The 26,717-nt window shown below is 36.9% G+C and overlaps 1 protein-coding gene across 5 annotated transcripts in view; it reads right to left on the bottom strand.

Annotated features, from left to right (window-relative positions):
• LOC116173971 overlaps positions 1 to 26,339 on the bottom strand; it is a 61,248-nt gene extending 34,909 nt beyond the window's left edge. For 3 of the 5 annotated variants that reach the window (XM_031491714.1, XM_031491718.1, XM_031491719.1), the window contains exons 1-2: positions 26,001 to 26,339; positions 4,573 to 5,833 (exon numbers count right to left, since the gene is read on the bottom strand). In XM_031491714.1, the coding sequence (XP_031347574.1) occupies positions 4,573 to 5,824 (1,252 nt within the window). In that variant the 5' untranslated portion in view covers positions 5,825 to 5,833; positions 26,001 to 26,339. The remainder of the gene's footprint in view (positions 1 to 4,572; positions 5,834 to 26,000) is intronic. The other 2 variants (XM_031491715.1, XM_031491717.1) reach the window with 1 other exon arrangement.
• Positions 26,340 to 26,717: the final 378 nt, after the last annotated feature.

Genomic DNA, 26,717 nt, shown 5'->3' with positions numbered 1-26,717 from the left:
ATGTCACCTAGCACCGCGGGCTCAGAAGTAATTAACCTATTACATATCAGTTGCTCTAACGAGGATAAACATTGCATAAATCTTTTAATGTGAGAACCAAAACAGGTTTCCTGTTGGGGGCATTTCGCCAGACAGTAAACATTAATCTAGATATCACCTACATTAACCACAAACATATCAAATGCAATCGCCGATGCCGTAAGGTAAATTACCTACATTTAGTAGGTACATTTAAACCACCTACTTAAAATTTACCATTTTTAGAGGGTTACGAAATAAATTTGAACCAATTTTCTAGGTTTTGATTTGATTTTTAAAAATATTCTGCTATTCATAAGCAGCAGCGTTGTGCCGCGTTTACACGAGGTCAATAACTGGACTCCATTAACAGTGTGGTAACCTACCCCTACGGTTAGGCAACACACCTTTATATCGGAAACAAAAATATGATACGCTTTGTATACAACCACTCGTACAGCGTTTTCGATTTTGATCGTTCTGGTCCAGGGGATTTTCATAACGAAGCTAGGGGAGAAAGTTAGTCAGTTAACGATATTTTCGAAAGGGGAGCTGGGTTGGAGTACAATGGTGGGTCTACCGTTTATTTTGTTTGTTGTGTTTTGAAAGTGTATTTGCAGGTAGTAACCATTCTAATCTTTCTTGCACTAACTATTAACCATTAAATTTCATGTCACAATTTGTTATTACTTACATTTTGCATAAAATATTTGATACCGAAGCAAGGAGTACTCTATGCTTTTGTTTTAGTACCGTTATCTGCACCACGTTTGCTTGTTATACTGTACAGGGTGTCCCATTAATAATGGTCACAGGCTATATCTATGGAACCGTTAATTGCACAGCTTCGGGAAAAAATTTGTTAACAAAAGGGGCCAAGAGAAATCGCTGGAAATTATTTTCAAGTTTCTAACTTCGCCGCTAGAGGGCGTATGATTCATGGTTAGGTAGAAAAATGACTTTTTTCTTAAAATATACCCAACAAACATGCATAAAAAATACATGCATAGTAATCTTGTATCAATTTTGCATCATTTTGATGGAGCACAAATTGCTCTAGCTCATAAAATATGAGGAGTGGGGAAGGGGAACATCTCTTTAAGGAATTGATTGTAACTTCGGATTAGGTTAACAGATTTTCACAAAATAGGTCTTGTTGGAAGGAGCTCTCTTCGCGGAATCAGATTTTATTAAATAGAGTCTTTTTAGTAAATGTGATGAGTGGTAGAGGGCGCGATGTGACATTAACATAAACTTTGCAGGTTTTTTTGATAATTTCAAATGGAATGATATTATTATTATATGATATTATCAAATAAGGTGAAATAGTGAGAATATCAGTGAAAACCGGATTTTGATATCTGTTTTCTAACCATAGATCTGGCGAAAATACGAATACATTCACAAATTTTAATTGCAATATTGATGCTCATTCAAGTTGGCTTTGAAACAAAAGAAAACAGAACAAAAGAAAGTTTATCAGTCCTTTCATTAAACGTATTCGTGCGAACTATCACCACGATGGGTGCCCGGCACATTTCTTGGTAAGCGAGAGTCGAGGCGAGAGTGTTTGAATTTGAGTTATCCTGGCAAATGGATAGAAAGAGGAAGTATTTTTTCATGACCAGCTAGGTCACTCGACTTAACTTGCTTAGACTTAAATTCGTTTGAAAGGATAAAAGACGCACAGTCTTTCTAACAAGGCCAACTACAAGAAACGATATGGTGACGAGAATTAGAAATGTAATTCATAGTCATGGCTGAAGTTAAAGCAACTGTTCTCTCTACACAGCAGAGACTCGTCTTTGTGTCGAAAATAATGGCAGACATTGAACATTTACGTTAATTATAATTATTATTTCTTTTATTATTTACTTAATTCATATTTCTCTGATTTAAAGTTTGAATCATTTTTTTGTTGCTCATAATTAAAAAACTTAGATTGAGTGTTAATTTTGAACTGCCATCGCCTCATTCACTTTGACATAATTATCGGTTGCTATGTGTTCATTTGTTTCAAATCCAATTTGGATGAATATAAATATTGCAATTAAAATTTGTGAATGTTCGTATTTTCCCCATATCTCTGCTTAGAAAACAGATATCAAAATGCGGTTTTCACTGATATTTTCACTTTTTCATCTTATTTGATAATATAATATAATAATTATATCGTTCCATTTGAAATTTTTTAAAAAACTTGCAAAGTTTATGTTAATGTCACATCGCGCCCTCTACCACTTATCACATTTACTAAATAGACTCTCTTCATGTAAAATCTGATTCCACGAAGAGAGCTCTTTCCAACAAGACCTATTATGTGAAAATCTGTTAACCTAATCCGAAGTTACAATCAATTCCTTAAAGAGATGTTCCCCTTCCCCCACTCCTCATATTTTATGAGCTAGAGCAATTTGCGCTCCATCAAAATGATGCAAAATTGATACAAGATTACTATGCATATACATGCATTATGCATGTTTGTTGGGTATATTTTAGGAAAAAAGTCATTTGTCTACTTAACCATGAATCGTACACCCTCTAGCGGCGAAGTTGAAAATAGTTTCCAGCGATTTCTCTTGGCCCCTTTTGTTAACAAAATTTTTTCCCCGAAGCTGTGCAATTAACGGTTCCATAGATATGGCCTGTGACCATTATTAATGGGACACCCTGTACATGTGATTATACCTTTATATTGTTTATTAAGTATTCCGATTCTTCGCTGTATCTGTTACTTTCTTACTGGTAACCCGCTGCCGGACGGTGCGTAAGCTATAAGAAAATTTTGATGTTTCTCTGTATGAGTGGTTTAACTGTTTTCGTGGAGTAAGTACCTCATACGGCCCGGTTCTTCGCTGTATCTGTTGCGTGCTCGTCTCGCAGCTCTTGGCTCTTAGCAAAACTAGAAGGGGTTCTCTAATTAACATTTCGTCTATTCAAAATGTTTTGCTTGGGCGATAATGGACCTTAACATGAAAACTTAATATTGGCATTCTCACATGTACTTTTCGTGTTAAATTAATTAAGTTAAGTAATTAAATAAGTCGAGGCTGGAGTACAGCCATGTCATTTTGATGTTTTTTTATGTACATGCATTTTTACCATTTTACAAGTTGTTTTGCCTGAAGTAATCGTATATTTGTGTAATGTGTTTGTGTATTGATCATGTTTTCCACTTTTATTTATGATGTCTCTTATGTCTGGTTCTTGTTGATTACCTGGTTTTATCGTAAAATTTGAGATGTTTTGTTTTTGTATTTTTTCTTGCATTTTGTTGCCGTAGATGATTTATTTCATGTATTTGTGTCGGTTATGCCGGGGTTTTTGTCCCGAAGAAGGTTTTTCCCTCGGTTTTTCCCTTGGCCTTGTTGCGCGCGTAATATTTTATTTGTTCTTGTCTTTTCTTACGCAAAATATTCAATTCCCTACCCGATTACGGCTCACGTCCCAACACATAAGAGAACCGATTATTCAACGTAGGAATTCATTCGTGCCACCCATAACGAGCCGACTGCTACCGAGAATCGGTAGTGCGTCCGTCGTTTCGACTTGAAAGTTAGATGGTTCTGCTCGTAGTTTTTGCGTTTTTCTCCAGCCAATTGTAAGTACATATAAGGTACCCCTAAAAATCTTTGGAACCAGCTCCGTGTAAACACCAACGGAGACCCGTTACGATCTCGTCCAGTCGAAACATGTCGCGCCAGTCTACTGTCTTCAAGAGTAGCTAGTGGGCCAGTAGCAGGCTACTACTCAAAGGAGGACTCGCGTCGTGTAAACTGAACTAGCCCACGCCCGACGCAACGCCAGTTGGGTTACAACATTTATTTCAATCCTTTGGCGTGAAAAACACTGTATTTATATCCTCACGGGACACTGATGATGCGCACTCATCCGTGGGTTCGAACTGACTAGACATTCTGAAGGCTTCCAATGAACTAGCTTCCTGTAAACGTTAATTCACTCGACTGGACAGGACAGCTAGTGAAATCCAGTCAGTAGAGTCCAGCTATTGTCCTACTTACTGCTCTGGCTGTTTAAATGCGTGTGAAAGCTTGAGGCGCAGAGAGGTCGTGGGAGATTAAGGGGTAGGATTACGCGACGATTTTGCAAGGGGTATATCCGTTGTTAGTAAGTTTGCTAGTTATCGTCAGATCTGGTGATTTACCGGGAAATTATCCCCACGCTTAGTAAATTTGTAGGTGTTAAGCGTTTCGATTGGATGGAAAAATTAGTTTTAATTATTGGAAGAGTGGGCGTGACTATGAGAAGGAGGCTGCCAGGCAATTAGCTTTCATCTGCGTGTTTTATACTTTGGCGTGGCACTCCAAAAATCTAGAGGGTGTAGTATTTATGGAAAAGTTGCGTGCACCTTGAGTAGCGAAGTATGTATAAAAACCCCGTTCAATTGCGAGTTAGAAACTACTACGGTAAATTAGAACAATAGTGGAGTTTTAACCTACAAAGAATCAAACTCGCGTGACTAAGTAAAGTTGGTTTGCAAACAACAAATGCATAATATCCCGCCGTCTGAAAAACATCAGAATTTCCACTAACCTGTAACGGAACACTTTTCATTGCTCTCCTGTTCCTGCTTCTCGTCCTCGGTTTTAACCCGACTCGGACTGCTCGGCGGACTAATGGAAGACAGACTACCGGATGTGCCGGACAAATTGTCTCTACTACGTTCCTTTTCCTCTAAGGGCGATTTACTAAAACTATTCGGCGACCTTGACGACGTCGACGATGCGGCCGACGATGGTCGCAGGCTATCCTGACTCGGCGATTTGCTTTTAAGACAGGACTCGTGATTAACTTCTGGCACTTCGTTTTTAGGAAACAACGTTTTAGGTGATTCAGTCGAATTGGAAGGGATAACGGGTTGTTCGGAAGTAGAGTCTTTATCGAACGATCTTCTGTAGTTGGAAGTGATGTTTGTCGTTGGAATTACAGAGGCGGGCCTATTTCGTCGCACGACATTTTGCCTTCGTACCGGCTCTGTGCGTTCTAATTGGGGAGGGGGTGACGTGGGAGGGGTTGGTAATTTATTATTGAATGACGCGCTTCGTGTCGTTATGTTTTTGTTACTATCGCTAACCGTTTCTTTATTACCGTTGGTTACCGCAAATTTCACTTCCGCTTTATTCGGATCACTATTAAATCGTGACGAACTGCGAGATTTCGAAAAGTGCGACGTCCAATTTCGTTGCTTCTCGATCAATTCTTTGCTATTAAATTTTCGTTCGGGTTTTTCGGGTTTTTTCATGATGGAGGGTTTAGTCCTTTCCTCATCAAGTTTCGTAACGCTTTCGTTATTATTAACCGACCCGTTGACCTTATGCCCGTTCATTTTGCCAACGGGAACACTACTGTTTAACACAGGTACACTATTACTAAAATTATTTAGACCATCTTTCGAAAGCGAAGGAGGCGATGGCGACCTTGAACCGTGATGCGATTTCGTATCCCTATTCTCACTATTGGCGGAACTACTTCGAGATCTCACGTCCAAAATACTGGAAGCACTTTTAGTCGACTGTAGCGGAATTACTTTATCCCTGGTGGTGCGATTTTCTTCACCCAGTTTTTCGAATAACGCTCGCGCGTTGTTAAACCTTGCTACGTGTGATTCGGTACGCATGACTGTAACGTTGGGACCTTCCGATTCTTTTTTATCCGATTCTAGGTGTTTTGGCTTGGTGCGTAACGGTGTGATTATGTCTTCTCTGATGGGCGCCTTGTTCTGGAAGATGTTGGCTATTTGAGACACTTTGGTACCACCCACGCGAGATCCTTTCTTATCTTCCATACTACGAACCTGCACAACAAATAGTAGTATAAGTAATAACATAAGACCATAATTAAAAATAGATATCTACACATCATTTGATATTTGAGACTTATCTCTCCTGATAACAAATGCTATTCAGATAAAACTAATCCGTTACACCTTTTAGTTTTGTTGTTGTATGTTTCAAGGTCGTCTAATGAAAAGTCTCAACGAAAGGAATTCAAAAGGGGAGCTTACAGAAGGCGATTGGAACTTCTGGACGAAATATATCCATTAGTGATGTCAACATTTTATGAGCGAATATCTCGAAAACAGTCTGTCGGCGGAGAGTCCTCACAACGCGAAGAAGAATCGTCTGGACAAGACATATCTATTACTGAGGTCGAAACGAATAACTCAAAAACAAAGTGTCGGAAAAGGGCGGTTGAAACGTCTAGACGAGACATACCAACTGGATACCTACGTGCTTGCCTTGTAATATTTATAATATATTTCTATATTTTATTTTACTTGAGTATTATATTTCACCTCAATGTCGTACATTGCATTTCAATCCAGCAAATTTACTGGTCAATAACTATTAAAATTTTAACAATGCCTCTTAAGATCCTTTGACATAAAATCTTACGGTACGTTCATGCAACAGTAACTAACGGTATAAATTTTTTCGCAAAATAACACCACATTCTCGTTTTCGGTGTTCGATTAAATCTTTCGACTAAGCAACCTGCCTATAAAAGTCTTCTTATTTGTTGTGTTCCGAGGTATATTTTAATATCAGTTTCCTCGTAACTTAATTTATCACTTTTACTAGTTCTAGTTAGGTACACTCGCGACGCTAGTTTGAACAGCATATTGACTACAAGCGTAACGCTAGCTCCACTGTTGCTCCTGTTCGAGCCGTTAATCCAAAATTTTTGAACCCATTTTATACAAAGCTTTCGAAAATTTTAATTTACCTAAGTACTACGTTTGTAGTAAGTTCATATTTAGTACTAGGAACCGTCAAAATTAAAAAAAATTTGCTTTCAATATATTTTAATAAGAACCGATCCTCGGAAGACTCTCTCAATGTCTACCCTGTATTTAAAAAAGGTGTAACGTTATTTCCTTACCGTTTGATATTCCGGATTGAATTCCGCTAACTGTTTGATTTGTATTTCTATTTTAATTATTTTCGCTCGTACTTCAAATTTAGTATTTACTCTTATTTATATTCCATCTAGGCCGGTAGTTTTAGATGTAAGCTAATTCATGCAGGAAATATATTTTGATCTTAGTATAGGGTTTTTTACGATGTTCTTTGTTTCGCCGACGGAGGTCGTGACGAGTTTTCCTTAATTTCTTTCGGCGCATGCACTCCTTTGTACAAGGACGAGAATCGATCATTACTTGTAGAAGTACATACACGTCATTACAGTTACTCGACAATTTTTGTCAGCTTTTTCGAATTTATTGGTGCTGTATAAGTTTAGGGAAGATTGTTTCTTGTTATTTTGCTTTCAACACTTCGCTGGCGCATTTGCGGATATATTTTACAAGTTTTAAGGACGTTTTTCAGTTTGTTAACAAAAATTATGCCTTTATATATCATATTCAAATTTTTGTAATGACGGTCAAGCATTTTTATTGATTGGTATCGGTTATTTTAGTTGCCATGGATACAATAAATAAAACAAAACCTCTACGGATCCATGACCTACTACTTAAAAACCGTAAAAAATTGTTTTTATTTTTGGTTCATGGATAAAATTTAAAAAATAGGTTTGATATATTAATGTAATCACGAAAAAAATGCAAACAAAATTGACGTTAAGATACACAGGGTGTTTCGTTTAAAAATGTCAACTTTAGGTCAAATCTCAGAAAAGGCGGTTAAAAAATTTGTTGTGTACGCCACTGAATTCTACGTAAAAATAACTAAAATAGGCAGTTTTAACCTTTTTTCTATCTTACATGATTAGTAATAGGGAGCTACAAGACGGTCTTATGCCGCTAATGGCAATAAGCCATGGATTCCGCAGTACCGATTACCAATCAATGATTATTTGCTAAAGACGTGTCGAAATGATGCAAGTACGCTGGCGCCAGTAAACGACGGCCTCGTAAACTAGCCGCTAGTGAATGTAAACACACTATTGTTAGTACGCAAGTTGACTTGCACAATGAGTTTACACCATGTTAGTTTACTGGCGCCACTGTACTTGCATCGTGTAAACGCGCCTTAATGAAAGTCGTCCCGTACCCATTCGAACGATATACCCTCGACTCTGAAGTTTTGGCGTGCGTTCCTGTCCGGCTAACCACTTACCGCTCAAGACAAGACAGTTTGAATTGGTGTAGGTAGCGGCTCAAATGGAATATGGAGTAACATACAGTAGTATTTTTAAAAAACCGATGCACCACGGAGTGTCAACTCAAAGAGCTCTACAAATAACGCTTTAGCCTTTTGACCTCTTGTTAAAAAATTAAACTGGAAAAATTAATTATCTCTATTATAAAACAGGTTAGTATTCCCATTTCGATAGTATAAAATCAAAAATGAGGTGAAATTGATTATCAAGATGGCGGATACTGACACGTTTTGTGCAAAGTGTAAGAAAGCTTCGGTTAACAAAATGAATTTCTTTGTTAACCCCTGTAAGGGGTGTTGTAAATTTCCTACGTTAGATGTCGCCTGCTGTCATCCGAGCTGTCGTCCAATCAAAAGCCTTCTTATATTCCCACTAGTTTAACAACCGCAACGTACCCGTCGAAGGTGTCTCCGCAACAGACCATCATGATCCTGAACGGAGAGAAGATGCTATCTGTGTTTAGAAAATAATGGAACCCTTTTCGAACATATACTCTAAATTTAGTTATTTTATTGGTTTTTAATGAAAGGTGAGTTTACAGTCCCCATGTAATTACACACTTTCGTCAGTACCTATACAAAAATAGCCGTCCTTATACATCGAAGAATGTAACAAAACCGCACAAAGCGCGCTAATAAAATTTGTTTTTCAAAAATACTGATTTGTCGGAGCCGTATGGTTTGGGCTGGCAACAACCTCAATGAGTGGATTTTGATAAAATGTCTCGTATGTATTACCTGCAGAACTGGACCACTGCACTTAGTTGAACTTGAACCCCTCCTGAGAAATTATGAACAATGGCGGTATTGCAGTTCCTTCTGCTTGCCCGTCTGTCACGATTTTAAGGGCTCTCAAGACCCTTCGACGCTCGTCAATAACGTATCTCCCCACACCTTCAAGTTCCAAGCCCTTGCGATTAGCAGTGCAAGTATAACAAGAGTTATACGTCTGGCATGTTGTTGAAGGTTCTTGCTTATTACCACCGAACAATAGTAAATACCTAAAATTATTGTTAATTTGATTGAAAAATATGCTCATTAACGACAGTACGCTAACATCGTAAATAAAACTTTTAACCTACATTTTACTTCACGAGTAAAGTGGATTTATTGTTTGTTTAACTTTACGACGCGTTCGATTTTTTATGTTAGTACATTGTTATCGTGTAGGATTTCATGCTATTAGTCACAGTCCAATATTGTTAGCGCTCGTAGTCATAACATAACATACACCAACAAAAAAATCATACCTACACTTTGTTTCAATTTTTTTATGCTTAAAAAAACCATTACCTAATGGTGTTTTTGCAGTGCATTGTGTTCCGAAATTTTCGTTTCCATCTCTTTCGTCATATTTCGTGCTAACAATACAATAATAGGTAAATAATTCTTTTGTGTACAGAATGATGGGTTGAATATTTGAAACGTTCCAAATAGAAGATTCCACTATCCTACACATTTCCTGTCTGGTTGAACGTTCTGGGCTTACCCAAATTTCCAGTCTAACATAATCATATACAATTGTTGTTTTCAGTACAAGAATATTACCTCTAACATGCTTATTTTAGCTATTTGCGACAATATTGAAAATAATTGAACTTAAATTAAATTTAAATGAAAGGTCTCAGCAAAAAGAATTAATTTCTACCAACCCGTCCTCCTCGGTCCCTTATCGTGGTCAGATATCATTCCTCACATCTCAAAAGCGAAGTGCCGGAGGAAGGTACTCACAAAGAGGGATTGGGACGTCTGGAAGAAATATAGCCATTGGTGATGTCAAAAATGTAAGAGCGAATATCTCGAAAACGGTTTGTCGGAGGAAGGTATTCACAAAAGGAAAATGCAATATTGCGGAGAATGTCTGCGAGGGCTTGATTCTTCTGGCATTCTCTCCCCAAGAAGGCAAAAATCGATTAAAACAGCATGGTACAACCCTATAGCCCAATTACTAAGCTATTTCGGTTTTAAAAAATGTGCTTTATGCACAATTTATACTTGTTCAAAACACTTTCGATTTTCATTTTGATTTTATGTTCAGCACCGGTTGTTACTTTAACCCCGGGGATAGACCCCACTCTTTCTGGGGGGTGAAAAATGTGCTAATTTTAAACAACTTTTGTTCTATAAAATTTTCTCTGAGTTTTCGAACAATTTGCGAGTACAGGTGTTAAAAATTCAACCAAAAAATCACCGTTTTCAGACCATTTTTCGCGAATAACTGAACAAGTAAGTTTTTTATCGAAGAAATTACTCTCAGTAAAAATGCAGCTTTTATTCACAGCCGCCCTCAAAAAAAGTAGTGAAATTTGTATTTCTCATTTTTTTCTCATCAACCAAATACTGAGGGCTCGTTTTTGAATAGGTTTTGTAGTGTGCCCTTTCCGATTTTGCGAAATTTTTTCAATATTCCTGCCACGAAAGGGCGCGCCCCTAAACGGGGATGTGAAAAAATTCTGATTTCCACGAAATTTGGTACTGGGGGTGAAAATCACGAATCTGACATTGGAGATTTGGAGCTCGATTTGGAGATTCGACAAAAAATTCCCCTGCAATTCTTGGCCGGACAATGAAAATGGAGAGAATTCCACGAAATTTGTTGTGTACAGGGTGGTTCAAATTCGTGACTCACCATTGGGGTCTCCGTAACGGTGAGAGATACAGTGTAGGTTAAATTGGGGCAAAGTTGTCCCTTTTTATAACTAAAAAACGCTTTTGAAATTTTTGATTAATCTTGGAAAATAACTAAGTGATCACCTCGGTGATCACCGAAAAACTAAAAATGTCAAATGTTGCTTTCATTTTCTCTAGCTTAAATGGTTTCCCCCGTTAGCATCTTCTTGACCCCTGTTTTTTTTGAGAATCTGAATCTGTTATCAGAATTTCCATACCACGCTATAGATGTAGACGCTACATGCTACTACTTATGGGCGCCATCTTGGATTTTTACGGAATGTTTAGAACAAAAAAAGAAAAATAATGCCGTGTCACTCTCTCTATACTTTTACATAAATTTACATGAAAAATTTCAATGAATGTCTCTTCCGTAAAAATCCAATGTCCATAAGAAATAAGAACCTGCAGCGTCTATATCTAGCGTGCTACAGAAATTCAAATTCTGAAAAAAAAGTTCTCATAGATGGTGCTAACGGTATGTTTCCGACCGCTTAAGCTGGAGAAAATGAAAACAAAATTTTACATTACCAGTTTTTCGGGGATATCAGTTATTTTGCAAGATTTTTCAAAAACTTTTCAAACGCGTTTTTTTTAATGACAACAAAGGGCAACTTTGCCATTTAACCTCTGTATCTCTCACCGTTACAGAGGTCCCAATGGTGAGCCACGCATATGAACCACCCTGTACACACTCGATGAGTTAAGAAACAAAATTGTCGAATAGTTTTTTTTTAAATCACTATTTAAACAAAAATTATACACATTTGAAGATTGTTCTATCAGGTCAGAAAGTTTCCCCGAATTTTCGAAAATTTTCATGTTCAAAACATCCAAAAAGATTCAAACAGATTAAAAATATAACCAAAAAATTTGTTAAAAAAGGTTCAAACTCGGGTTCAAATGATTCAAAAAATTTTGAATTTTTAAACTTTTTTTATAAATCTTTGTTAATCTTTTTTAACCAATATTCAATTTTTTAGTATTATATTTTTGAAAAGGGAATTTTTTTTTGCAATAAACGTTTTTCTGTATATGGGGTCATTGTGAAATTGGCAATTTTTTGATTGTCCCCTCCGAGGTCCCCTCGTATGTCTTAAGCGAGCCAAAAATTTTCAAATTGGGATTCGTTTGGCCCAAAAAGAGCACTATATTACTTTTTTGATAACACTAACTGTTACAGGGATACTCCATGTCGAAAATGCGACACCTTGTATATTAATTTTAAACATGCATTTCGCAATGGGCTCTCTGTATGTCTTGTGAATCGGGTCATATATTATATCGCAGTAATTATTTTTCATTGTCATTATATTTAAAACATCTGTATTTTGATAAATTAGTTAAATATTCCATTCTTAATACAGTTGGTAGCAGGTTGTTTAAATCTCAGCTTTTTGTCTATAATTAGTCCCAAGTTCTCCACTTGATTACTGACATATTTGAAACCGCTTACTGTGAATTTAAATACTAATAAATAATGATAAAAATAGTCATTGCCAATAGCTGTTAATACCTCAACAATCACCAGCAAAACAATAGAGTAACATTTTATAAAACGAAATTAGCAAGTCTGCAAGTACCTAAAATATTGTGCGTTTTCAGTTCCGTTTCAGTTAGTTATCTATAATTACATATTCTCCGGATCGATTAATTCAGTAATTGTTTACGCTAAGCCTAATTGAACAAAGTACATTTCTGTGTAAATCTTTAAGCTCGGTAAATATCTACACGTGGCGTATTGGCAAAGTATGTTATACATTGAGCCATTGAGGGCACTTGAAGTACCTAGCTAAATATAATAAAATAGTCAATATGGTAAACCGGAAACCGTTTTTATTCACTAAATCTACCTCTTCTGCTGAGGTTCCAGGGGTTTACACCGAGGTTTACACACTATTTGGATACTATGGGCCTTCTCGACCATAGGGAGTATCTTTGCGCGCCCTAACAATTCAAATATTGCTGGCAGATTAAGCGACGAGGAAAACACAGATGGTCACCATAGAATGAGCGCAAATGGAATTTTTCCGTTCAGGTGAACAGAGTACACTCTGTTCAAGACAAGGATGTCTATCAAGGGGGATCTCCGAAACCATAGAAGATACGACGATGGACAACTTACACTTGAGAGAGATGATACGCCTAGTTAAAACCAGAAAATTTCGATTACTTCCGAAGATATACCAGAAAAACCGAAATTTGCCGATTTCGTTTTTATTTTTTCTGATGTTATTTGAACAGATACAACAAAATAAAAAACATGCGTACACTGATCTGGCGATTATGTTGAAAAACAGGTACAAGATGAATCTTTCCAATAGTCTATTTTTTCCGAAATTTTTTCAGTTCAAATAAAAAATAACTTATACCTGAAAACAATGTGGGAACCTTATTTTTTTTACAATCATCGTATATAACAAAGTCATCGTAACAAAGTGACGTAGATAAACCACCTTTTTTACAAGTAAATACTTATCAAAATATTCTCCTCTAACATCTTATCACGTGCACTTAGTTGTAAATGAGGTGATAAAAGGTACAATTTGACCTCGAATTTGACACGTCGTTTTGAAAGGACTAATGGTAGTGTTTTTGTATTAGACGGAAACATCAAACGTTTTTCAAATTTTTTTATATTTATAATTCATATGTATGATGTGTTTATTAGTAATAAAATTCATCGTGCAACGGACACTGAAAACGAGACGAACGGATGTATAAAAATGTTGGTAATCTCGTTGATAATGGAAATGTCAATTTTAGAATATTTACACGAATTTTAGAAAGGGGCAAATGTAATTATGATTAATGAGTTTTGAATTCTGGAAACGTTTTGTTAGTATAGTAAAATTTGACTCAATTTTATGGCAATAGTGCAGTAGTTGGTAGCATAAGAGTATTAATACCGCCTTTTTTCGTTTTTTATACTTTTATCAAGATGAACTAATATTTTCACAAATGAACCTCACCATTCACTGTTGTACAGCTTCGATACATTACATTTTTGGCAAAATTTCTTTAAAATGTGTCAAAATATGTGCTGCACCCACTAGCACAATTCGCAGGAATAATTTTAAAATACCTTTTAGCCCTCATTATTTGAAAACGTTCTAGAGACCCAGAGATTCCTGCGTGGTGAATAAATTACCCTAGGGCAAGGTCAGCGTTCTTTGGTAACTGCAACCCCTTCGAAACCTTGATAAACTCCAACAGTGTTAACAATGGACGAAAATTAGACTCCTCCTCGTTTATTCATACAGCGCTCCTCGCAGCGCTCACAATCATTCGCCAGGTCAAAGATCTAGGTTTACAAGTTCGTATTCGCGATGTTAATTAGATGTGTAATGTTTCAGAAAGCATACTACAATTTTATCGACACGGTTATTTTTTATACTTTAATTCCGCGCTTTACGAATATTGGTTCGTTACATTTTACAAAATTTAATTTTTTCCGTCGGCGAAGTTTGGTGTAGATATTTTCAGATATTTATAATATTTAGAAATATTTAGCGTATACCTTGCAATTCGCGGAAACCTCTTTTTGTATCTCCCCTCAAAACAAATCTGTATCTTGAACATCGAAAAACTGCACCTTTCACAACGAAATTGCTTATCCGAACTGTACACTCTAAACTGAAACCACTCGACCGCTAATTAAAATCGCTCGGACAATCACGCTTTCAAAGTCAGTACCCACTACTTCTTTGCGCTTCGCTATTTACATTAAGGCAAAAACGGAACCAACGAAATTACTGCGACAGGCGTCCGCGAGGGCGTCCCCTTTAAAACAATAGTAGACCAGCATCTTTTGTTTATACTGCATTTTTTGACTCGGCCAAAACGCAGCCACCGCCTACTATGCGTACGAAACGGTATACCTACATGCACTTTTCCCCAAGTACTGCAAAGGGGGGTCCCGTTACACCACACTTTCAATTTCCTTTTGTGTGTACCTACCCTCTTGCATTACTCCATTCTGGAAACATTTGCAATTGTAGTTTGGCCCCCAATAATCAGATGCGGTTCGATCATAACTCTACTTTTGTATCGTTTTATCGGACGAAATTTAATTAGCGCACGTGTTCTTATCGCTGTTAAAAGATGCGGGTCTTATACAATGTGCGCATTATTTCGGCTGATTGCCGGTTGATTTAAAAAATCCTCAAGAAGAAGTTTATCTAATGGTGGACGTGGAAATGGTGCTTCCTTAAATACTGAAATCAACGCAAAAACGCGGCTGTTAGCTTTTCGGGACTGTTAAAGAATGTGTCTCGGAGCGCGTTCATCTGTTTAAATCTCGGGAGGTCAGCCCTTATATTCATTTTGTTGAGGACGTAGTGGCCGGTTTCGAATTAAAGTGTGCAGAAAAAGTTAAGCAAAAACAATCTTAATAAAGATGTAAGTTATCTTCAAGTGAGGCCGTAAAAGTTAGTCCTAGTATGAGTAAACAAAGCAGTTGTCCGTCAGTCAGTTGTAAAAGGTTTGTCGAGAGGTTTGTGTTTCATTAAAAGCTAAAAGTTTCTACTGCGTCACCAAAATTTAAATATACATGAATCGGTTCTTGGAAATCGAGCCATCGAGTTTGGTCTTTTTGCAAAGAAACGATTTTGACATCTTTTGGCTAAAAATATTTTGGTTACCAAAAATGCATATGGATACTTCTTGGGCAACATGCAATAGAGTTTGGTCTTTTTCCAAACAAAATTGACGAATAAACAACGATTTGGACCGATTTTGGGCAACAATGTGATAGATGCCAAAGTTAGCATTTGAGAGTTGCACGTCTGGAACTCATACGGTTTCATGTAGCGAAAACCCGATAGTCGATTAGAGGTCTACAAAATTTATTTTATCAACAATAACCTATCCCAATTCTTATATATTTAGAAGCGAGTTGTAATGGCGTGGTGCATTGAGGCAAGTAACTACTATTTTTCATTTGTGATATGATTAATTACGGCTCGCATTCGCGCACGCTTTCTCATAATTTAGGTCTCGCCATAAGCACTTATCTAGCAACCTTAACAAAAGCATTTGTTGCATCCGCTAAAATATAAATTTTGCATAACAACGTTTTTTTCTCGGTTTTTTTTACTATACACTGTGTCCAAGATAAAAAAGGGCCATTATGGGCCTTCTGGGAAGGCTTAGAGATACAAATTTGGTTAAATGGAAGAAAAGTTTCGCAATCATAGGCGTTTAAAAATCCCTGAAAAAATTTTTGGTTCTTGAAATATTTTGAAAAAATAGATTTTCTCGATTTTACGATTTTTTCTGTCGTTAATAATTGCCTTAGAGCAAAACCAAGGACGCCTCCATTTTTAATGCTCTTTAAGGTGGCGTATTTTCAATTAAGTTTGAGGGATCGGAAATATTGTGCAATCAATTCCGTAGTTGGGAAATTCTCCCGTTTTGACTGCAGTGCAGAGTAAGATTTATCATTCGTTAGGGGATGGTTAGTATCTCGGTTAGTATACAAGGTGTGGGTAAATTTTGGATACGTAGTTAGAGTGGAAGATTTTGTATGATTACGTAGGGACCACTTTGTGAACCCAATTCAATAAATTGCAATTTTTGTTATCGGCTTGTGCGATGGATCAGAGGTTTTTGTTTGTTTTATATGGGGGCGTATACTTGTTGAATTTGTTTACAATAGTAATTTTGCCATAACTTATTTATCGTTGCGAATAATCGGGAACTTTCGAGAATATTCGGGAGTTTTCGGTAATATTCATCTTATAGTATACTATTTTATACTAAGTACCGAACGCGAAATCAATCATTTAATAAAGTTATACTTATTTCTTAAAAACAATAAAACGCATCTGAATTTTAAATTGTTTATTTGTTATTTAAACTGGGGGTATGGCGTACCACCACGAAGAATCCCAGACGATTTTCAGTGGGGGAATTTTTTGACACTCAGCTCGCATTTAACCCGGCTCATATTCAATAGCACTCATCCTTAAACTCGTAGAAGTCGATTGGCTAAGGTTTGACATCGCGGTCTCTTTCCGTTCTCGAGTTAGACGAGGAACAGACAGGCGAACAGACAAAACCATCGAATTTTTTTCCAAAAGCCACTTACGACCGCTAACGAATGACAACTATAGAAGGGACAATAATCACTGGCACATTTCAAAGTAGTGCACATTTTCCCATTGCCCTAGAAACTCCCAACGACAAGATAAAGTCGTAAACCTATTTCCGATAAAAAGGTCTAACAAAACAATAACAGTTTAATGCGGAAGGTCAACTGCACCTACCATCAAAAATCGCAATAAGAAATAAAAAAATTGTAATGATTTCTATTTTGGATTGAATTGAACAAGGCCATCTCGCAACAAAATAGCGGCGTAGAAACCATCGATTTTCCTCCACGCAATCGAGTTCGTATTGTAAACACGGTTATGTTAAAGTAAAAGTTGACCGTAATTACAACTTAAACTGTTCCGTTCGTAATTGCTTAGGAAAAGTAGAAAACAAAGAAGGCGTAACATCTGCGCAAAGATAATTTTTATGAAATAGGAAATCTTAATTGCCTTCAAACTCGCTTTTATTTTTTCACGCTTTCGTCGCCGTTCGCATGACCAAACCCTGTATTTAAAATGACGACAAATTTGGTTGTGCTTATCGGGCACGTTTTCATATTATTTCGCAATCCATTTGTAATCGGCCAGGTGCCGTTAATTGCGTAGCGCCTATGCTGCGCCGTTTACATTAATTTTAAAGGAGCTTAATTGACACTTCCTCTACTGGACATTTAACTTACCAAATTTCCCACACGAAGAAGTCATCAGTAGTACCTACCTGCAGGCTTCTTATACCCAACCGCAATTCATTAGTGTTCAATGACAGATTGCGTCACAGATAAGATAAGAACCTGCTTCCTTTTACCAGTCATCCATCGCGTCGGAGCGTTTGCCGTTTTATTTCGGCACGAGACCTTGCTTTTGATTTAGTTTTAACGAGCGGAGAGAGGCAGCTCGAAATTGATTACCACAAAAATAATATAATCGGATTTGCTTTTACAAGGTGACTTAAATTGTGAGGAGGAAATTTGATTTTTAATCGAAAAAGAGGGAACACAAAATTATGGGTGCATTAAGTTGCAACCCCCACTAAAAAGAATAGCAAATCTATTAATACCGTTATTTTGTACTAATTGTGTACTTACTTGTACCACGGATGCCAAATTTTGTACCACTACATTTTAATCGTTAGGACCAAATCTACATTGGGGTTGCAACTAAACGCCACCACCCCAAATATTCAGATTCTTAAAAACGTTTGTGCCATAATTTTATACTCATTTTGTACTAATTTGTACCGTAAATAATAAGTTTTGTACCACTACCTTTTAACCACTAGGACCAAATCTACATTGGGGTTGCAACTTAAAGCCACAACCCCAAGTATACAGATTTCTATAAATGCACGGCCCATAATTTTGTACTCATTTTATACTCATTTGTACCGTAAGCAAAAAATGTTGTACCATTACCTTTTAACCGCCACTATCAAATTAATTTTGGAGGTGCAACTTAACGGTACAACCCCGAGTATACAAACCCATGCAAATTTTCGCGCCATAATTTTGTACTAATTTTGTACTGTAAGTAACTAATTTTGTACCAGTACTTTTTGACAGCTAGGATCAAATATATGTTAACGTTACTATCTCGTGCTTATATGTACATTCATAAAATTCTTGACCCTTGATTTTGTACTCATTTTGCATTAAATTTGTACCACTGAGTTCCATCCACTAGTATCCAATCTATATTGGGGTCACAATTTTGTTCCATGATTATACACTAATATAATGTATCGTTATAAGGAAATTATTTTTACGTACATTATTTTGTCCCTTTTTTCAATTTTTCTTAGGTACCCGTAGTAGTATTATAACTCTGAATCCGTAGGTAGCCTATACCTTGAAGGTGTGCCAGACGGCCATTAAATTTTGCTGTCTTAAAGGAAGGGACCCAATGAATTATTTCCTGAGATGCTGTTTTTGAAAGTGAAACGTGCATCACATAGGGCAATCAATTGGTGTAAGATTTTGCATACGCATTCCATTAGTGGTGCCAAGTAAAACTTTTGAAAATGTCTGGGGGGGGGGGGGGTAAACACCACGTTCTACCATTCATGGTATTCCAACGAAAGGTCTTATCGAAATAAATTGGTTTGTACAAACTATAACTTTCCTGCGCGACTCTTTTGTGAGAGCAGTGGGTGACGGGGCCTAAGGGCCCCGGAGTGGAAATTAATTTTATCTTTCGGGGATTCTAATTAAACGTCTCAGCGAAAGGAACCGTTTTCTACCTACTACCGCCCTTCTTTCTGACCCCTTACTAAAAGAGGGGGTTGGAGAGGCGGGGGGGAGTGGAACTGGTTTTATTCTTCATGGTATTCTAATGAAAGGTCTCAGCGAAAGGAATAAATGTTTACCAACCATAATCCTCCTCCTCCTCGACCCCTTATCGCAATCGGATATATTCCCTCCAATCCAGAACGGATTGTCGGAAGAGGGTGCTCACAACGGGCGAAGAAATATAATCTACCTATTGGTGTTGTCAGAACTTCAAGAGCGAATATCTCGAAAACGGTTTGTCGGAGGAAAGTACTCTCAAAGGCAAAATTAATCGACTTTAGTAGAAGCAACAAAATTTTGATTGAAAGAAGGCCGTAGAAATTTTAGGTCACGTCTAATATCATCGATGATAGAGTTGATTAAATACAGTTGTGGACAAAATAATAGCCGTGTAATAGATTGATCGGTGTGATTGGTAAAGTTTCAGTCGCCTCACTGGATGCCAAGTGTACACACAAATTAAATAACGTATTATGATCATGATCAATATTTAAACTTCAAAGATAAATAAATAAAAATGTTTCAAAACCCACTCGTGATGAGTAACGGGAAAATGTAGACCATATATTATAAGCTATTAATAAACGAAAACCCGAAGTGTCTAGCTGGCCCAGGGGCCGAGATTTCAATGGAACAGACAGACAGATAGACAGACAGACAGGCGACGGCAAATCGAGCACATAAACGTTACCTCAACTTCGTTAAACGCTACAAATACCAAATGAGAAAATCGAGAGTACGTACATAGGTACTGAAGATGCAAAGTAACAAGTGAGTCTGCATAACAAAAGTTTTATACCAATTTACACTGAAAATAAATACCCTCGTAAATAGCTAAATACTTATATTAGGTACATCATCTTTATAGTCCATTAGAAAACGTGTCTTACGCATTATCTATGTAATTAACTGTTTGCCTGTCTGTCTGCGTGTCTGTCTATTTGTCTGTCTGTTGCAACCACAACATATATACATTTGGTCCTAGCGATTAAAAAGTAGTGGTACAAAATTTGTTATCCGCGGTACAAATAAGTACAAAATTAGTACAAAACAACAGTATTAATAGATTTGCTAATCTTTTTAGTGGGGGTTGCAACTTAAGGCTCCTCAAAATTATTTCACGGGACAATTTGACAACATGGAGAACTGGAAATTCTAAAGTAAAGTATAGTTCCCAAGTTTCATAAAGAACCAAAACCAGCCAAAAAATCTAATCGTTTGGCCGATTTCTTTAATGCTCCATAACGCTCCATAACTTTCTTATTATTAAAGATAATTGATTTTGGCAAAATCTTTCTACCATTTTTCCATGTAGAATCCATCGCGCTGCACAGTTTTTATACAGGCTTTCGTATACGACCCAAAACTACATTTTTTCATACGGACCACCCTATATATATTAAAGTTTTTAAAGCGACCGTAAAATTTCCTAAATTTTGATGTATCACTTGTTATATTTATACTCGTATAAATTTATAAATTTGAGTTAAAGCCTTCATACTTATTATTCATATTATTTGCAATATTGCACTTTATACATTAATAGTTATTTATGTATTAAGGCCTAATAGTGATGTTTATATTCTCGAGGGCGACGAGTTAAAAAGCTCGAGGGCCTATGGCCCAAGAGCTTTTTAGTCGCCCGAGAGTATAAACATCAGTTTATGCCCGTGGTACATACACAATTTTATGTTTTACAAATAGTTTTCTTCGTCAAAATTCGTTTACAAAATAATTCATTATGTTTGATCGAGTATGCGTGGTTCGAATTTGTTAATGTGATTGAAACCATCCAAACGTCAAACGTAATTTTAAATAATTCAATTCATCGTGAATGAGCAAGAAGTTCCAGAAACTATACGAAATAAGGCCAATCTTGTGATTTAGTAGGTACCTATTGACAATTGATAATTGACGTTTCTAATTTTCAATGACCTGCAAATATTTGTTTGTTTTGTCATTAAGTATAAATGAGTTACTATGGTGATACTTAATGCCCTAGGGAATAAAGTGGTACTTTATGCCCGCGTATCACAGATATAAAATGTGCTATGATAGGTTAGTAAGACATAAAATATTTTTATTGCAGGCATCTAGGTTTCCATGGCGAACAAAATATTGCACGATTGTTTAAAACGATAATAAACATATGAAAATTCGGGGGTGGCCATTGGGATTTCGGAAACCATAAGGGACACAGAATCCATTAAAAAAGGCAAATTTGCGCGGCTTAGAAAGCAAAGAAGTTCCGAATGCGCTAATTCCTTTTTTTTGGGGCCATTTGAAAAGATTTTTGCAAACAAACGACATTTTCTCCTTGCAACTTCTCCCAACTCATGATTAGATTTCAAGTTCGACACTTCGTTTTGTTGGGGCCCCACGGGGCCCCATCATCAAATTTTAGGGCATTTTTTAAATTAAAAATGAAATAATGAATTTGCATTTAATGGTAGCAAGTGGAAGTTTTAAAATTGAGGGGAGGGGGACATAGGCTCCAGGTTTATGGTGTTGTAATGACTCATCTCCTCGAAAAGTAAAAAATTGGTTTATTTCAACTCGAGTTTCAATTAGAACCCTCCTCCACGACTTCTTAGCGAGATCGGTGCATAGTTACAGGAATGAGGAGGGGGGGGGGGCTAGTTTTATACTTCATAGAACCCTAATTTGAGATTTGGAGACTAACTAAAAGTGCAAGTGTAATCGCTCGTTTCGAGGGCTGAAAGTAGGTGTTCGCTGAAGAATAATTAAATTAAAACAATTAACAGGATACTAACAATAAAATACTCGTTGCTTCTAAATTGTCCAAACAGGTGGCATTTTCGAAGTCGAAGGAAAATTTACACATACACTGCTTCATAGCGAACATGAACAAAAGTATGTTTCTCGATAACAAGTGATAACAAGAGCAGTATTGGAGAAAGCGACCGCGGTCGAGACGATCTCTTCGACACTATAAGTGTCACTATCAAATATACAAGGTGTAATAGGTAATACTTAGTCGTTACACCCGAAAACGGCAGTTAGAACGTTTTTATGAAATTTTTAATCGATCGCTATTTTGTTATTTAAAAAAATAAAAAATAATTGCAAATACAAATAAAAATAGAAACCCGAGACATAGTTTTGAAAATTGTTGTTTTTTTTTCAAGTCTTTAAAATAAGGGAGTTATGACGATTTTCGAAAAACAAAAGAACGCCAATTACGTCGAATCCGGGCACCAAATCAAAAATTTGAACTAAGAACAGTTGTTTGTTTTAATGACTTCTAACTGCCGTTTTCGAGTGTAACGACTTAGTATTAACACCCTGTATAATAAGTTGTAACTAAGTAGCGATGCCTTTGATCAAACTGGTTCGGATATAGACGGCAATGGCGTAACAATCAAACTCAGTGATACGTAAAGTGAATTTTTAACCAAAAATTTAGAGGCGAATTGCTTTGTGAATTCATTGTTGTTAATGTTAAGGTACGAGGTCTGACAATGAAATGAGATTGATTGTAAAAAACTCGTATATGAAAAACTTAAGGTACATAAATATGATCTCCTTCAAATAGCTCCCCTTGGGCAGCTACACAATGGTTTCAGCGAGGTTTCCAGTTTCTTCTGGAAGGCTTCAACTGGTAGCGCCTCGAGTACCCTCGTCACAGGCTTTTGCATATCAGTTATCGGCTCGAAATGCGTTCCTTTCACGATTTGTTTGAACCGGGGGAACAGAAAAGTCACACGTTGACATATCTGGCGAATATTAGGGCTGGGGCAACCTCGGGGGCAACAATGAAATGTTTTTTGAAGTCAAAAACTGCATCACGCTGAAGACACGATGACATGGTGCATTGTCGTGGATCCATGTGCCTGCGATTTCTGGACGGACTCTAGCGACTATTGTTTCGCAACCGTCTAAGTACTGCGATGTAGAATTCTTTATTTACGGTCTGGCCAGGTGCTACAAACTCCTTATGTACCACACCGTTACTATCAAAGAAGCAAATCATATCGTTGTATTAATTTTTGATTTGCTCATTCTTGTTTTGTTTGGCCTTGCTGAACCAGGAGACAGCTACTGTTGACTTTGTCGCTTTGTTTCAGGATCCTAGTCAGGATCATACTGAAAAAAAACCAACTCTCGTCGCTAGCAATGACACGGTTTCCAAAGCCACAGAAGGTACGAAGATGTTCAAATTAGTGAAACCATGTGTTATCATTATCATACTTGAAAGAAAAAAACCAGACAATTCCGATTACTTCCGAACTTTTAATTTTTTTATGTTACTTGAGCAGATACAAAAAAAAATATGTTATACACTTTCTCATTGCCACTATTTGGGTTCTACAAAACACCGCTGAGAGATACAACGTTTCGTTTCGGATAAATCATCATCATTTTTGACTATATAAGGCATACAAAAAACAAAATAAGAGTTGGAAACGAGGTTGGAAACTGTTGGTTTCAACAGGATGGTGCACTCGCGCACAAGACTCTAATCGTTCGAGATATCTATCTGTAAAATGTCCTGGAAAATGGAATATTTGTTCCTGGAAACCGCGGATGTTCATTGATAGCCCGTGGATTTCTGATTATGTTTAAAAACCGAGAGACCATCCATTACTGGCATTTGGTGTACACTTTGTTGGCATTACAACAATTTTGGCAGTAACAGAATTAATAAGCATTAATTGAACATTGATAAGCAGTAACTGGCACTGGTACTGATTACTGAACGTGTCCAATCAAGGCTAGGTACTCTCGATTTGGTTTTGAAACATTGCATCAAAGATTCAACCACTATTTCCGAGCATTCAGCTGTTACGACACGTGTGACGCATTATTCAATAATTATTGTGTTTAGTGATTTGCTTGGTGCTTTGTTGTGTATTAGAACTTTGCCATAAAGTACAGAATTCTCATTTTGCGCACACTTCTGTACCGTGTGTCCTATTTTGGTTAAGACTGCAGTATCTCGGCTGTTTTTAAAGATTGAGACTTGTGGTTTGCCACCTTTTTTGTGGCATTAAAAAATGCCACAAACAGAATCAATCTAGTTACGTTTGTTTCTGAGATACAGGGTGCAAACGAAAAGTTTGACTTTTAGGACGTTATATATCCTCGTATATATCTTACTGTTCATGTAAGATACAAGAAGGGTTTAGAATGTTTAGATATTTCTACATAGAATGCAGTGGCGTAGACAAAAACCGTTCCTGAGATATGTTCCAACGTAGGCATTTTTATTTTATACACCACCCTGGATACCGTTACGTTAATTTTTTGCATTTTTTCCTGATTATATTGGTGTATCGCAACCTATACTTTTTTTTATTTGATTCCTATATTTTCTATTATACTCGCACTATATTTTGCAAAATTCTGTAATGACATTCTACCGTCAGCAATTTTTATTGATTGGTCTTAGTTCCCATGGATACAATAAACAAAACAAAATTTCCATGAATACATGGCCTAGGTATTATAAATCTGCAAAAAAAAAGCTTTTATTTTTGGTTCATGGTTAAAATTTAAAACAAAATATAGGTTGTGATACATCAATGTAATCAGGAGAAAATGCAAAAAATGGAAGTTAAGATATACAGGGTTTTGCACTTAAAAAATACCTCGAAAAATACCAACTTTGGGTTAAATCTCAGAAACAGTGGCGCTACATTTTTTTACTACGCCACTGCGTAAAAATGTCTAAAATAGTCAGTTTTTACCTTTTTTTGCTATCTTACATGGATAGTAAGATAGGTATGGTATGATACCGTCCCAAACAGTCAAAACTTTTCATTTTCACCCTGTATCTCAGATTGATACTGTTTGTATGACATTAAAAGTTTTACAAAAGGCACATGGTCGGGAAAACCCTCGGAAAACCAGAGGGAAACCACAAGTCGAGCCACAAGTCTCTATATCTTTAAAAACAGCTGAGATACACTAGTCTCAACCAAAATAGGACACGGTCCATATTACCACAGATTAACTACAAAATCTGTAATATTCCAAATACTTTAAAATGTAATGCTGTAACAACCTAAGGATGCAATATAATATGTCGAATTATTACAATAGTGGCTTATCTGGGATCTGGCCCAATCGACTGGTTTGATTGGTCGAAATTGTCCTCCGGTCCCGGCTAACTGGGCCTGTAATATTTTGAGTTGTCCAATTTAAATACGTCTATGTTTTCTATTTATAACAGAATAATTATGATAATTTAAGCGAAAGCACAAAAAATACAATCAAAGCCTACTTTCCCAATAATTCAAAAAACAACAGACTTTATAATCTTCTGGCAATTTTCCCGCACGCTTTAGGAAAGTTGACTTAGGAAAGTTACAATAAACGAATACACCTACTTTTGATTAATTACCTAAAGTTTATTCCGATAAAAACTAAGCAGGATTCTGAATTCGAACAGGGGATGGCTTAGAAATGCGCGGGTCGCTGTCACCCCAGATACGTACCGTACCTGCATGACCAAGATTGCATCGGCTTCCTTTAATTATCTACAACTGATAGGATTATCTTATCATTCATTGGGCAAGTGCAGCACTAGCCATTTCAGTCGCAAAAATCGGTAGATTTTCAATGGTGTTTGTAACCTCGACATTGACATTTACAACGCCCCCCTCTTATTAAATCGCCGTGTTCACCCCAAATAAAGCAATCGCTTACTAGATCTCAGAAACGCTTACTTCAAGTAATAAAAGTACGCCCGTATCGAACGTAAGTGAGACGATAAGGTGCTCAAATAAACAAATAAAAAGAAAATCGAAACCGTTAGGTGAACTTACTTGTTAATTTATCGGACTCCTAATTTCAAGTTTGTTATATGGAATGCTCAACTTAATTTTGACCAAACAAGAATCTTCTTGCACCAACTGTCACCGACTTGTTCACTTTGAGCGATTTTTTTGCAAATGTACACATAGCTACACTCCATAGCTGCTACTTGAAGTCGCGCACTTTTAGTTAAAACATCTTTACACCTCATTAGGTAGGCAATATTGGGTCATGTTTTTTTTTTGGTACCGTATTTCACACGCAAAACAAGTTTTGTTGCTCTCAGAGAGCAACAACCCTGAGACTTCTCGCAAGTTCGTGCAGCGCAGGACTTCACGCCCGGCTTGGCGATCGCCAATGGCAGCCCTTCCGTATTTACGGTAGGCGACGAGAGTACGCGAACGCGATAACGGAGGAAAGTTTTACAATCCGAATTTGCTTTTATAATGTTCCACAAATTTTGTTTATTAGTTTATTTTTAAATGGGAAACTTTTTCTCTTTACTTTACGTCCTGTACGTTTAATTAATGATTGCTACTCCGAAGGCGGCACGGCCTCAAAGTAATAGGAACTGCTCGTGGCAGTGTTGACTTTGAAAGCCGCCAAATTGTTCCCTAATCGATAGTTGGGAAAATTAAGTAAACAATAATCATCGTCCGTTGCAGGGGAAAAATTGACTAAACTAAAACTCATTCGTTTCACTGCGCCCTTTCGTTGTCATTAAGCAA

This window comes from Photinus pyralis, unplaced genomic scaffold, assembly GCF_008802855.1.
Source record: "Photinus pyralis isolate 1611_PpyrPB1 unplaced genomic scaffold, Ppyr1.3 Ppyr1.4_LG6, whole genome shotgun sequence".
Taxonomy (NCBI): Eukaryota; Metazoa; Arthropoda; class Insecta; order Coleoptera; family Lampyridae; genus Photinus; species Photinus pyralis.
This window is presented reverse-complemented; position numbering and strand designations above follow the sequence as displayed.